Source organism: Oryx dammah, unplaced genomic scaffold (genome assembly GCF_014754425.2).
Source record: "Oryx dammah isolate SB20612 unplaced genomic scaffold, SCBI_Odam_1.1 HiC_scaffold_29, whole genome shotgun sequence".
NCBI lineage: Eukaryota > Metazoa > Chordata > Mammalia > Artiodactyla > Bovidae > Oryx > Oryx dammah.
The window spans coordinates 40,137,058-40,152,418 of record NW_024070213.1 but is presented as its reverse complement, the minus strand read 5'-3'; the positions used below and the strand labels follow the sequence as shown (position 1 = coordinate 40,152,418).

Genomic DNA, 15,361 nt, shown 5'->3' with positions numbered 1-15,361 from the left:
ATGGTTATTATGTGACATAGTCAATAATGAAACATGGTTCAAAACAGAACAGTGGCAGATTTTCACAGCTGAAAATTTGTGAAGATGGAGTGATAGTAGTATTATCTAGTTGCTTTATTATTCTAATAATATTTTATTTCTTTACTCATGTTTTAAATTTTGTTTTTAAGTGGTACAGCGCAGTTTTAAAATCCTTCAAAATTATTGTATTAATTGAAGTGAATTTGATTTTTAACCTCTGTCAAATGAAAAGTAAAATCTTTCCGCAAACTAAGGATCATGGAAATATTAAATACTTAGTCTTTGTTTTCAGACATAAGACCAGTTATCAACTTTTTCTGAATGTCAGCTTAGCTAGCTGGGTGAGATAAAAATTCTAACCCTTAGCTTTTAGGCCACCTTAAGATTACTATACTTCCTGTGTGTTATATTTCCCAATGTTGTTTTAAAAGAAAATAAACAGGAATTATTGAAAGCATTTTGAATCTAATTTTTAGCTGTTTTAATAGTACTCAGAATTGAAATGTAAAGACTTTCAATTGAAACATTGATGAGAGAGCCATGGCCTATTAAAAAACATAAAATGGTTAATTACATTATATTATTAGCAATTTAATTAGCACCTTTCTCAGTAAAATTTTTCATGCTGTGCTTCACTTTATTTGCTGTTATTTCCCATAGAGATTCTCATTTTAATAAGTGAATTTAAAATAACACACTAAGCCACAGATGTTATACCCAGAAATGATTCCTGTAATCATCCATTTCTTGCTTTATTCTAATGAATGTTTTCTTACCAAAATGAACATTTTTGTTCAGGGGAAAGTAGCCAATTCAGGTCATATAGAATACACATGCAAACTCTCTTGCTCCTTTTGAGCTTGTGCATGCTCTCTGCTTCTTTCTCGGATACCTCTTTTTTCTTATAACTGAACTCTCATTTTCTCTTTTATTAAATTAATGTAAGTGTTTTGTTGGTCCAAAGAAGTAAGCCCTTTAAATTTTCAAGGAAAAAGAAATAGACTAGCCAAATACAGTTTGATTTAAAGATTTAAACTGTGATGTGTTTTAGTTTCTTGTTGAGTATCTGGTCTGTTTACATGTTAATTAAATTATATTTGTTTAGACACAAATATTACATTTCCATTTTTGCATGAGCAATAACTGTTGAGAAATTTTTATTTATTTACTTTTAGAGACTTTTAATGCCAGCTTGAAGTATTTGTTATTAGGAAATCTTTCTGTTCTATGTGTCTATGTGTATCCTCTGTGTGTATGTGTCTATGTGTATCCTCTGACTCTAAAAATGAACATACTTAAATACTCTGAAAGCTCTTATAGTAATATCTGTGATTTTCTAAATCATTTACTAAATCAGTACTTTAATAAGTATACATACTTATCTATTCATAGAGTAGAATAATATGAAATAACCTGAATCAGCTGTGAAAATAGTAGTGCTTCTGTATAGAAAGTATACATGTGTGCATTACTGACTTAGAAGAAAAGGCTAATGGCATATCACTTGGCTCTGCTGTTGTTTTACAATGAGATAAAATAATCCACACACATAATTTGGAAGAGGAAATGGTTATAAAAATAATCATTTTTTAAGAGTGACTAGTAATATTCCCCTTTCCCTAAAAACTGCAAAATAAAATAATAGCTAAAAATAGTGAGAGGGTTTCTTAGAATAGTTGTGAAAATAAGTTTACAAAATGATTATTTTAAGAAGATATGACTTTAGTTGTTAGCTAACTAATGTAACTACATAGGCTTATAATTAACTATGCACTCATTAGCCCCATGATTCCAAAATGATAGGCACAGGTAGCTGTTTCTTACATTGTTGTTGGTGGGGTATGGGAAAGTGATGGTGCAGGGATGTAACACTGAGAATTAGTTGTATAGACTGGTACCTCACTTTCTAACATCTTTACAATGAATGGTAGACAAAAAGCAAGAGAAAAGCTGAAATAGCATTGCTTTTGCTATTTTCTTTTTGTTAATATCTTGCTTTTGCTACTTTCTTATTGTCATATCTTGCCCTAAAATACTATGAAACTGTTAAATTTTTTTCTCTGACATACACTTATGCCAGCTTAACTTCAGCCATTGAGAAAGCTGAACTCTTACCAAACATGGAGAGAGCTGTCCTGGCCTCACGTTTTTGGATGCTTTATCGTATCGCCTCCATTTTTAAGGTTCCATAAAATGACCATCTCCTTGAGCCTTATTCATTCATTCAGCAAACAGTTGTCTCATACGCTACTAGTGTGTGATATCCTGGGAGACATCTAGAGGAAAAAAGTCACCTTTAAGAGGTGTTCTGTTTTCCAGAATAAGACATTTATAAATATCAATAGCAGAAGCTAAAAAAAATAAGAGGAATGAAAGATTGAAGAATGTATACAAAGGAAATCAGAATGCCTTTAGGATTGGAACAGGCTCCCTGGGAAAAGAGATCATTAAGCTTCAATCCTTTGTCCCCTTACTTTTGAGGGAATGTGTGTTGTTTTTAATTGGTAGTAATTACATATTATGAAGGCTTCTGGCTGGTTGATTAGCAAAGTTATAGAAGTATTTAGTCCTAAAACAACATTGGATTGAGATGTTGAGTATATTTTTCATTCTTGAGTTTAAAAAATTTTTTTTAGATTTAATGGTATTAAAAATGAGAAACTGACTTACAAGAATGTGGTCATGTGTGGTCATGTGGTCCACATGACCTATTGTATGCAGTTCTTTTCTGTTGTAGAAAAAGGGCTTTTTGTTTTGTCTTCAATAAATTTTTATAACACAAGTTTACACTCCCTATCTCTTCTTTGCAATAAAACCCCAATTTGGACCCTTGCAAGCCTGCATAGGAGGGTGAGAGAGAATCGCAGGAATATGGAGAGAAGCCAGTAACTGCAGTGCAGGAACACCCACCTTGCCGTACATTTTGGCTCAGTAGTGATTACGTGTGGAGAAGGAAATGGCAACCCCCAGTGTTCTTGCCTGGAGAATCCCAGGGACGGGGGAGCCTGGTCAGCTACCGTCTGTGGGGTTGCACAGAGTCAGACACAACTGAAGCAACTTAGCAGCAGCAGCAGCAGCAGTGATTACGTCAGCATGACAAGCTTTAAAATTTCCCCAAATGTATCATTTTTCTCCTTTAATGGGGGAAAGAGAGGGATAGAAAAGGATAACAGGAAGGCATTAATGATGGAGACAGTACAAAATCTAAGTGGTGAGAGGTTGCAGGTTAACATTTAGATTAGCAAGTTAGTGAATTTTTTTCTTCCATTTTTAAACATATTGAATCATCCATTTGAATTATGGTGACCTAGTTTCTCCCTTTAAGCCTTACAATACATCCTACTTTCTAGAGACTGTAGAAACATATATAAAGATGTGGATTTAAATAAAGCTGTAAGTAGCACTACTGTCTTCAATAAGATATGACTTCAGCTCTTACTTTATTTTGAGAAAACTATTAACATTGGAAATGAAGCATAATGGAAAAGAAAAGAATCCCTTAAGCCACCAGGCTGTTTGAAGATGCATATCTGGAACAGGTGTCAGGAAATCATGTCCGTTCTTGGGCCTAAAAGTCTGGAGTCAAAGGTTGTCTTAGGCTTAAAGAGTCACTGTTGATTCTCTGGTTTTGGGTAGTAGAAAATCTTGAGCTTTTATTGATCTTAGTGTGGAACTCTGCTGTACTCTGGCTTATCAATATCTAACAAGAAGAACAGAGATCAAAAGAGAATAACAGAGACCCAGGTGTTTGCTCTCCTTTTTTCATCTTGGTGGTGGTGGTTTAGTAGCTAAGTCGTGTCTGACTCTTGCGACCCCATGGACTGTAGCCTGCCAGGCTTCTCTGTCCATGGAATTCTCCAGGCAAGAATACTGGAGTGGATTGCCATTTCCTTCTCCAGAGGATCTTCCCAACTCAGGGATTGAACCTGGGTCTCCTGCATTGCAGGCAGATTCTTTACAGACTTAGCTACGAAGGATGTTAGCATTCAAGATCAGAGGACAGTGTGAATTCTGTCTTTGTTGACCTTGGGGGCATTGTTGGGGGCCAGGTAGAGGGAAGTATGAGCTGAGACTTCCTGTTCTGTTTACTGACTTCACCTTATGCATACTAATACAGTCAGGATCAGTTTTATGTGATGGGCTACCTTGCCCTCCTCCTCCGCCCCAATTTAGGAGCCCAGTTTTCCTTTACTCTGGCAACCTTGTTCTGACTAAGAGGGTATGAACAATAAAGGTAAAATGCTGTTTTTGCATATATTGTCATCAGGTACCTGAGGGATAATCCAAATTTTATGCAAGTACTTAGCCCCTTGAATTTTCTTTATCTGCTTGAAAGATATTTAAAAGTCTTTTAATTCAAAATCTTGAGTGTAAGCAAACTCAAAAAAAAAAAAAAGCCATTTTCTCTTATTTCAACCTCTTCTTTTTTTCTGTGAACTGTAATGCTCTTTGCTAATTTCTTTCCATTTTGAATACTGTAGCTGCTAAGTTTTAGCAGTTATTAATTCTAAATTATAAATGGTGTTAGAGCAGTGGAATGGCATAGAAAGTTCAAGCTCAGTGAGCGTTTCACCCTGTGCCTCCTATTTGTAAGGTGCTATGAATCTCTGCACTTTTACCTGTTTAAGGAGTACTCACTGGATGCCATATATTGCAGGGTCACATCCTCATCAGTTATAATAGACTGATGAGACCTGGAGGAAATGATTTATATATATGTTAAAGACATATATTCTTTTACATAGGGGAAAATGCTGACAACAGAGATTTAGTTTTAAAGAACAAAAAGTTCTTAACTCTGAGAAGGTTAACATAAAAGGCTGTGGAAACCTGTAGTTTTGTTAATAATAGCTGGCAAGAATATTTTAGAACATAATATTCCTTTACTTTAAAACCTTTGTATTTCTTTTTTCTCTTTCAGGCTAACTTGTGTTTTGTAGATATTGACAACCATTTTATTGAGTTGCCTGAAGAATTTCCACAGTTCCCCAATAAAGTGGATTTTATCCAGGAACTCTCTGAAGTTCTTCTTCAGTTTGGGATCCCTCCTGAGGGCAGTCTACATTGCAGTGAGAGTGCCACCAAGCTCAAGAATCTGGTTCTGAAAGACTTGGTCAATGACAAGAAGAATGGCAACGTCTCTGCAAATAGCATCAGCATGTATGAGTTACTGAAGGGCAATGAAACCATAGCTCGTCTCCAGGCTCTGGCCAAGCGGACTGGTGTGACTGTGGAAAAAATGGACCTCTCTGCCTCTCTGAGTGAAAAAGAAAAAGACTTAAAACTGCAGTGTGAAGAGGCAGAACTAAGGGACTACCAGCTCAATGTTCAGCTCCGAGAGATCTTTGCCAACCGCTTTACACAGATGTTTGCAGATTATGAAGCGTTTGTGATTCAGACTGCCCAGGACCTGGAATCATGGCTGACCAACCGGGAACAGATGCAAAACTTTGATAAAGTAAAAAGAACCAGAGTTTCCCTTTTTGTGATTCTTAGTAGTCTATATGTTATTGATTTTGCTAACTTTTTAAAAATAGATTTTCCCCCCACCCTTCCCCTTAAGAACTTTTCTTAACCACTATTTTATAATAGATAAAATAATTTCACAGGAAAGTAAATGAACTAGCTTATTAAGCTGCTCACTGCATCATGTATTAAATTGCCTTTAATCTCATTTTTAAATTTTCTATACTTTGAAGATACTTGAAATAGAAACTCTTAAATTTCATTCATTTTTCAAATCTGTTAACACTACCTCACCTTGTAAGAGTTTTATTTACTCATATTTAGGATCAAATCTAGTTAAATGAAGCCTATTCCTTTCTAATAAAGCCTTAGATTTTTGTCTTCATCCCACGGTGAAGTCACAACTTGCCCATATAAAGGTAGCAAACAGTTTACTTTCAGAAGGTAAATTTTTATCTCAGCATCAAAAGAGAAAAAAATGAGGTTTTATGAGAAAAATGAGGTTTTATGACTGTTAGACTATGTTCCGAAGTATCAGAAAAGGAAGACAGAAGGTGATACTAGCTTTAATTGTCCTGCTGAAGTTGAGGCTTCTTTCTAAGGTCTACTATGTTCTTCTGCCAGTTTTTCTGGACATATTCACCAGATTTCTTTCCCCACCACCACCACCACCCCTGCCCAGGAAGAAAGCACTTAGGGGTATACATTAACTCTTTCAGGTCACTAGGATGTAGTTCAGTCCCTTGCCTTTATGGTTGCCAAGGCATGATGTTGCAATTGGAATAAATTATGGCCTTTTGCTAAATGGTATCTTTGTGTCATGGAAAACCTCTCAAAAAAGCTAATATGTTCCAAGAGGCTAATCTACAGTCTTGGAGCATCTGCCAAATAAGTGTTAACAAAAAATTTCTGTAAAGGTGGGTAGTATAAAAGATTTTTTTCTGATTTCATCAGGTATTTTTCAGATAGTTATATAAACCACATTTAACAGTTAAGTTCTGATGCACTTTATGTTAGAGAAAACTTCTTTAATAAATTAAGAGGCCTTCACCTATCCAAATGTATTCCTGCTGTTAGGTTCCTTTCTCATTAAGCTTAACCATTTCTGCACATTTTTTCCTAGCCAGCTTGGAACTAATCTTTGTATACTCATGATTTATCCTTGGAGCAATTCAAATTATTATCTAAATCAAGCCCTGGTACATTCTTCCTCTTAATCTTCATGTAGCTTTAAACTATAAATGGAATTCTTTTTATATAACCCCTAGAGAAATGAAAGTTTCATGTTGGATTCCAGAAGGCTTGTAATCATCTCATTTTTCACTAGGAAAATTTACAGAACTATCACATACTAGTCCTGCAAGCCAAGTCTTTGCTGACTTAAAGTGATACAGCCCACAAGCATCTGAATATCAAAAAGCCAGACATTTGGTCCATTTAGGAAAAAAGGCTGTTTGCTCTATGAAAAGTAAAGTTGATATTTATCTCTAAAATACCTTTTTTAAGAAGTGAGCTGACTTCTGGAGACTGCTATGAACCATTCTTGGGCCATTTGGATTTGTGTGACTACATCTAAGCTATGAAGGCACTTAAATTGAATAAGTGGATTTCTGTAAGGAAGTTTTTCAAAGACATCCTAAATATCAGAATTTGTTTCCTAAATAAATATGCTGGGAGAAAGCTATGAGTATTAAGGAGAGTAACAATAGGTCAGAACATATACTTCCACCTTTCCCCTTCTGGCTTTTGCCACATTGCACTCAATCAAAAGAATGAAAAGCAGAGGTATCCCAGTAGCTGAAATAGTAGTCCAGTTCCAAATTTTAGCTAGTGGCAAGTTGTGACTAGAATTCCTCTACATGCATGGACCTGAAGAGCCAAAGGAAAGAAATGAACCCTTTGAATTAGAAGCTGATCACAATTTCCTGAGCCATTCCATGCAAGCAGACAAGCTGGTAACAGGGACATGTGGCTGGCTGTACATGTTTTCAACAGGCTTGGCTTGCTTTGGATGGTTTTCCAGGCAGTGATTTTTTTAGTGGTTAAGGCCCAGACTATTCTGTTAGCACAGGTCTGGATGGAGTTTGATCTTGAATTAGTACTCATCCATCAGTTTCTCACTTTGGGCACCTAGGAAAACATCTACTTGAAGAACAGATGATTTTACTTATAAACACAAATTCCATATTATTGGGTTTTTTTTTGAAGAGTATTGCTTATGTATATATTAATGCTATTATTGTATCCATTAATCACCTGGCTGCCTTATGACTTGGAGGTATTTGGCATAGTCTAGGAATAGAGAGTGGAAAAAATTACAGCTCACTGGGGAAAAGGTGTCAAATTTAATGGCAAGTGAGAATAATTGATGTTCGTGTAGCGACTGATCCACCATCTTTCATTAACAGCGCTCTCTTTTCTGCATGATGGTCATGAGGACCAGAATGTAAATCAGTTTTGAAAGGTAGGAGCAGCACTAATGACTTAAGTGACCTGAATTCTATGAATTTAGAAGATGGGGAGGGGGTGAAGTTTTAAGGATTTTTGAATTTTCATACATTTGAATTTCATTCATTTTTGAATTAGTTTTGCGTGTTACAAGATTGAAAAGGAATGACCTTAGCGACAGATAATTTTGGGGTTTATCATGTAGTATTGAGATGATCTCTTTGCACTAATAATTGCCTGATTGTCTCACTACAGGCTTCCTTCCTGTCTGACCAGCCAGAGCCATACCTGCCATTTCTTTCACGCTTCATTGAAACACAGATGTTTGCCACCTTTATTGATAACAAAATTATGTCTCAGTGGGAGGAGAAAGATCCTTTGCTTCGAGTCTTTGACTCTCGGATTGAGAAGATAAGACTGTATAATGTAAGGGCACCCACCTTGAGGACATCTATTTATCAGAAATGCAGCACTTTAAAAGAAGCAGGTACATTTGTCATTCCTTTAAAAACGAGCTTAAAATCCACGATCATTTCTTTTTACACATTGTTGACCTTATAAACCACAAAATTAATTTTCAGTTTTAGACTTCCTGGTTAATCCTTGTGCTATATCAAGAGATGCTTTCTGTAGTTTTGTTTCATTCTGTTTTGTGAGCTAATGTCTGTCCTATTCCCACTTGACGTTCCTCTTCCCTCAGAAGACGAAAAACAGTAACAAGCTGAGTGGATTAGAACTATTAGGTTCCTGTAATTTCTGTCTTATTCTCTGTATTACCTTAATGAAAAAATATTAATTTTTGTTTTGCTGCTTATTTTGCTTTTTACCTTTTCTTCTCTTCATCCAAGGAAAATAAGTATTAATTTAACATAGTAAATTTGAGTTGCTACCTAATTTACATAATTAAAACTTTATTTTAATGGTACCATTAATTAAAATAGCTTCATCTATTGAAATTAAACCTCTGGATTCTCGTATTCAAATGAGAGCTTCCCAACCCTGATGTTCGTTTTTCTCTCAGAGAATTATGAGTCTTGGCCAATCTTGTCTGGCAGTGTGATACTATAGTCAATTAAATAAATAATCATATTAATAGTGTTTACTGAGTACATACTATTTTATGTACAGTTTTGCATTTGATCATCATAATGAGGCGGTATAGACACGTTTTATTGCTGCCTTCATCTTACAGTTGAGAAAACTGAGAGGTGGAGTCACTTGCTTGTGATTGCATAGCTAGTTGTTGGTGAAGCCCTGATTTGAACCAGAGTTTGACTGATTCTAGCACCTGGAGTCTTAACACATTAAGCTGTTCTTTCAATAAATAAACAATAAATAAACATGTAAAATGTACCAGTCCACATAGTTTTATACTTTTGTACCCGATTCCTAACTCTTTCTTAGTTTATTTCTCTGCCGATAAACTGACTTTTATCACTTGAGTGCCCCCTTCCTTTTATTTCTTCCCCTTTCAAGTGTAAAAGCTGTTTGAGAGCAACCTTCTTTTTTTTTTTTTTTTTTTTTTTGAGCAAAAAGCAGCAAATGTGGATTTTCTTTGCTCTGCCTCTGTTGCTTGCCTTTCTCACTTCATTTGAGGTAGAGCAGAGTTACAAGAGTGTGGTGATGCTGTAACTAGCATGTTTTAAGGAAAGAAGTATATAAATGATGTCTCTTGTGTATCCTTCAGAGGTTTCTGATAACTTGAGGAAACATCATTCTGTTATATTCCACTTATGAGGGTAGATCCTTGGAGCCCTTTAGGAAGTGACAGTTGCCTCTCTGTGTCTGAAAGGTGGGGGAGCAGAGTGATCAAAATTGTCTATGCCTGTTCAGAGAGTAGTGTGGCTTTCAGTGCTTTAGTAGCCATGTAAATAGTATAATGCCTTCTTGAGCGAATTTTATTCTTCCCTTCCTGACAGAATTTTTTAAACTGAAGCTAAGTACTGATTGCTTTATTTGTATGCTTCTAGAAAGTTTTTTCAATTAAAATAGATTGTTGGCCTCTCAGAGTTTGATACTTGTACTGTCATCACAAAAATTATATAATACTCTTTAAAATGTACCATTATAGATTTACCATATTTGAAAGAGATTAAACTGAGTTTAGGAATAGTCTCCCAGGAACTTAATTTATCAAAGACTTTCTTTAAAGGGAGGCAGTTGACTGTGACTATATATATCTATCTCTCATGAATGGTGCCGTTATTTCTTTTATCAGATAAAAGGTAATAGACTTTTATCTTTTAAAAGACTTACCTCACCCTCACCCCCATCCCAGCCCCAACAGAAGCTATAGAGATTGGGATTTTGTTGTTGACATTGAATTTTATTGTGTATCTTTTTTTTTTTTTGGTCCTTTGTTGTTTTGCTTTTGTTTCTGTTTTGCCTCAACTAAAAAGAATTTTGATTTGCAGGTGAACGCTTTAGGCAGAGGCTATCTGCTGCTGATATTGTGGCACCAGAACCTCATGATTTCTTTGCAGAAAGACAACAAGTTGCTAGTAACGCAGAGTTTTCTTATTCCTTACCAATCACAGAAAATGAGTTTTGGCACAAACCCCTGAAAGTCTAACAACAGGCCTATGACTTCTTGAAGCAGGCATTTAATAATTTCTGAATGTTCAGTATTCACTGATGGTATAATCACTGAAATGTAACATTGCATTGTGCTCCCTGTGGCAGTCTTATAAACCCAGATAATTAATTGTGAATCGTGATTTTTATTTCTACAGAGCTTCCTAACTAAAGGAAAATAACTCAATATCAGATGGGTTTTTCTGTCACTTTAAATCCAACAGAAAAACTGACGACTTTTCTTTTTTTCCTTTTGTGAGGGTAGAAGCACTTTTTGGCAGAGGTGAAATTTTGTAGTAGTTCATGGAACATAAAATTGGCAAGGACTTCAGAGAATTCCACACCATGAATCTAAGCATTATTTGCCTAAATCTAATTGTGTTTTATAAATATTAGGAAGCATTAAGAATATATATATACTGTTGTGGAAAGTCAGAAGGCATCATTGAAAATTAAATATCAATACATTAAAGCATGACACCCTTTTGCCCAGCCCAGAACATATGGAATGTATTTTGAGAGAAGTTACAAGTTTCACATTAAAATGAAATTTTAAAAAGTTTTGGATAAATTCATATGAGTTATAAAGAAGAATTAGGAAAGCTTAAAGTAGATGTCTCACACTTTGAAGTTTAGTGTAATAATGCCTTCTGTACACATCTCTTAATTCTGCAAACATAAACACTGGCTGGGAAGCATTGATCTCACATAAGATGATCTTAAGTAGGTTCTTTTGACTAGAGTGAAATGTATCATTCACAGACCTCTTCCCACCACAAAAGATTTTCTTTAGAATATATATGGAGAAGAACCAGCAATACTCAATCTGCTGGTATTGAATAGGGCAGAGTAAACTGATTCTATGAAATATTTATAAGAAAATACCTTTTTACTTCTCTCAGATCCCAAGATTGGCAGTGCCCACAGTGTTTTCTGTTCATCACACAAACACAGTTACTGTTTGTCCTCCCCAGCAGTAATCTCTAGGCAAGGGATGAGAAACCTAACCTTGGTTACGAGTATTATGTTTTCTCTTATAAATTCAATTGATAAAGACATTTAAGATCAGATTTTTTTTAACCAGAGAAATAGTTCACAGTTTCTTTCCTGAACCTTTGAAACATCTCCCAACTTTCAGTGGTTTTAAAATAGAAATATTGAGTAATTTCTATTTTTTAACTCTGGCCTATGTTATTCTTCAAATGGCAGTTTTTTATTCTCTGGACATTTTCTAAATGCCTGCTTATTTTATTTTTCTCTGCATTACCCATTTTGATCTAATGAACACTTTTAAATAACTCCTAATGAGAATGAGACTGTTGCTAAAAGTGAAGGTAATAGACTTTACACAGTTCCTTGTTTTTTACAAGTGGAAAAGCATGAATATTTAATGGATATTTGCACAAAGAAATAAAGTATCATACGGCTATAGTGCTTGCTTTTACCTTCTCTAATTTGTCTTTCAGCTCAAGGAAGATATTTTATTTGCCATCATTTTCTTTAATGTTGTACTTAGAACCATATTTTCATTAAGAATATGAATTTCCCACTCACGGGAAACTGTTTCAGTACTAAATTATAGATTGTTTTTTAACCCCACTGCCCTGCTTTTGCCACATGCAGAAAATAGTATGAAAATTCATTATCTAGTATTTACTTAAAACTAACCTTTTTATACTTACATTATACTGATTTCTGAAGAGCTTTTGTAAAAATCTATATCAGACTATCACAAAGATTGAGTTTCTTGTCACTGCATGAGTAGAGGAAGCATTATCTTTTAAGGTTTAGCCAATGAAATGTTTCTAACATGTTATAAATTTAATTTATAGCCCAGTCAATTGAACAGCGACTGATGAAAATGGATCACACTGCTATCCACCCACATCTACTTGATATGAAAATTGGTCAAGGCAAATATGAGCAAGGATTTTTTCCAAAGTTACAGTCTGATGTCTTGGCAACAGGACCAACTAATAACAAGTAAGCATGTTCTTCATTTGAGTCGTTGGTTGAAAGAGTGAATGAAGGGCACAGTGCTCTGCACCTCTTATGGGGACTGCTTAACTATTAAAGATTTTATCAATCATTACTTTTTTGAAAACCAAATTAATCTGCTTGAAATATAAATTGACAACGAGTATTTGACTTTTAATTTCATCATGTAAGAAAATGCAAAAGTAGAGATTTTTTTCTTGTTGAAGTAATGTGTGCTTAGGAATAGTTTTAAATGACTGTTTAAATATAATGCTAATACCGTCTAATGGAATTAGAAAAGTTATGCCTTCACTGTCCATATTAGTTTCCTAGGACTGCTGTAACAAAGTACTGCAAACTTGGTGGCTTAAAATGACAAATTTATTCTTTCATAGTTCTGGAAGCTGTAAGTCCAAAATCAAAATGTTGGCAGTGCCATGCTCCTTCCAAAGCCTGTAGGAGAGGATCCTTTCTTGTGTCTTCCAACTTCTGGTGGCCCCAGGCAGTATTTGGCTTATAGTAACATAACTCAGTCTCTGCCTCTACTTCACATGGCTACTATCCCTTGTCTATGTTCAAGTATTTCTCTTCTTATGAGGACACCAGTCATGTTGGATCAGGGCCTATCCTAATGGCCTCATCTTAACATCTGCAAAGACCTATTTCCAAATAAGATCTAATTCACAGGTGTTGGGATTAAGATTTCAGCATTTATTTTAGGGAGACACAGTTCGACCCATGCCACCATTTAGTACTTTTAAATATCAGGTGCAGAAACTTCAAAACAACCAAAAATAAAGATAAACCCTATCATTCTTTATGGTAGATGATCCCATTCAGAAAATATTTGAATATGGTTAGAATTGAAAACACTTACTTGGGTTTAAGGGAATTCTTGATTTTAGATGAATGCCTGTATGTATACTCAGTCCTGTCTGACTCTTTGCAACTGCGCGGACTGTAGCCCATTTTCATACAGTTCATGGGGTTCTCAAGGCAAGAATACTGAAGCGGTTTGCCATTCCCTTCTCCAGTGGACCGCATTGTGTCACAACTCTCCACCATGAGCCATCCATCTTAGGTGGCCCTATACATCATGGCTCATAGTTTCATCGAGTTAGACAAGGCTATAGTCTGTGTGATCAGATTAGTTAGTTTTCTGTGATTGTGATTTTCACCCTGTCTGCCCTCGGATGGAGAAGAATAAGAGGCTTATGGAAGCTTCCTGATGGGAGAGACTGACTGAGAGGGAAACTGGGTCTTCTTCTGATGGACGGGGCCATGCTCAGTTCAGTTCAGTCATTCAGTAGTGTCCAACTCTTTGCGACCCCATGAATTGCACCACACCAGGCCTCCCTGTCCATCACCAACTCCTGGAGTTCATTCAAACTCATACCCATCAAGTCAGTGATGCCATCCAGCCATCTCATCCTCTGCCATCCCCTTCTCCTCCTGCCCCCAATCTCTCCTAGCATCAGGGTCTTTTCCAGTAAGTCATCTCTTTGCATGAGGTGGCCAAAGTATTGGAGTTTCAGCTTTAGCATCATTCCTTCCAATGAACACCCAGGATTGATCTCCTGTAGGATGGATGGGTTGGACCTCCTTGCAGTCCAGGGACTCTCAAGAGTCTTCTCCAACATCACAGTTCAAAAGCATCAGTTCTTCAGCACTCAGCTTTCTTCACAGTCCAACTCTCACATACATACATGACTACTGGAAAAACGATAGCCTTGACTAGACGGACCTTTGTTGGCAAAGTAATGTCTCTGCTTTTCAATATACTATCTAGGTTGGTCATAACTTTCCTTCCAAGGAGTAAGCGTCTTTTAATTTCATGGCTGCAGTCACCAACTGCAGTGATTTTGGAGCCCAAGAAAATAAAGTCAGCTACTGTTTCCACTGTTTCCCCATCTATTTCCCATGAAGTGATGGGACCAGATGCCATGATCTTCGTTTCCTGAATGTTGAGCTTTAAGCCAATGTTTTCACTCTCCACTTTCACTTTCATCAAGAGGCTTTTTAATTCCTCTTCACTTTCTGCCATAAGGGTGGTGTCATCTGCATATCTGAGGTTATTGGTATTTCTCCCAGCAATCTTGATTCCAGCTTCTGCTTCTTCTAGCCCAGCATTTCTCATGATGTACTCTGCATAGAAGTTAATTAAGCAGGGTGACAATATACAGCTTTGACGTACTCCTTTTCCTAATTGGAACCAGTCTGTTGTTCCATGTCCATTTCTAACTGTCGCTTCCTGACCTGCATATAGGTTTCTCAAGAGGCAGGTCAGGTGGTCTGGTATTCCCATCTCTTTCAGAATTTTCCACAGTTTCTTGTGATCCACACAGTCAAAGGCTTTGACATAGTCAATAAAACAGAAATAGATGTTTATCTCCAAATCTCTCGCTTTTTCCGTGATCCAGCAGATGTTGGCAATTTGATCTCTGGTTCCTCTGCCTTTTCTAAAACCAGCTTGAACATCAGGAAGTTCACGGTTCACGTATTGCTGAAGCCTGGCTTGGAGAATTTTGAGCATTACTTTACTAGCCTGTGAGATGAGTGCAATTGTGCGGTAGTTTGAGCATTCGTTGGCATTGCCTTTCTTTGGGATTGTAATGAAAACTGACCTTTTCCAGTCCTGTGGCCACTGCTGAGTTTTCCAAATTTGCTGACATGTTGAGTGCAGCACTTTCACAGCATCATGTTTCAGGATCTGAAATAGCTCAACTGGAATTCCATCACCTCCACTAGCTTTGTTCATAGTGATGCCTTCCAAGGCCCACTTGATTTCACATTCCAGGATGTCTGGATCTAGGTGAATGATCACACCATCATGATTATTTGGGTCATGAAGCTTTTTTTGTACAGTTCTGTGTAT

The 15,361-nt window shown here is 36.3% G+C and overlaps 1 protein-coding gene across 1 annotated transcript in view; it reads left to right on the top strand.

Annotated features, from left to right (window-relative positions):
• Positions 1 to 15,361, top strand: part of LOC120858532 (DENN domain-containing protein 5B) — a 120,493-nt gene that overhangs the window by 40,118 nt on the left and 65,014 nt on the right. Inside the window, exons 5-7 of the mRNA XM_040234652.1 lie at positions 4,943 to 5,479; positions 8,191 to 8,422; positions 12,342 to 12,492. Of these exons, the coding sequence (XP_040090586.1) occupies positions 4,943 to 5,479; positions 8,191 to 8,422; positions 12,342 to 12,492 (920 nt within the window). The remainder of the gene's footprint in view (positions 1 to 4,942; positions 5,480 to 8,190; positions 8,423 to 12,341; positions 12,493 to 15,361) is intronic.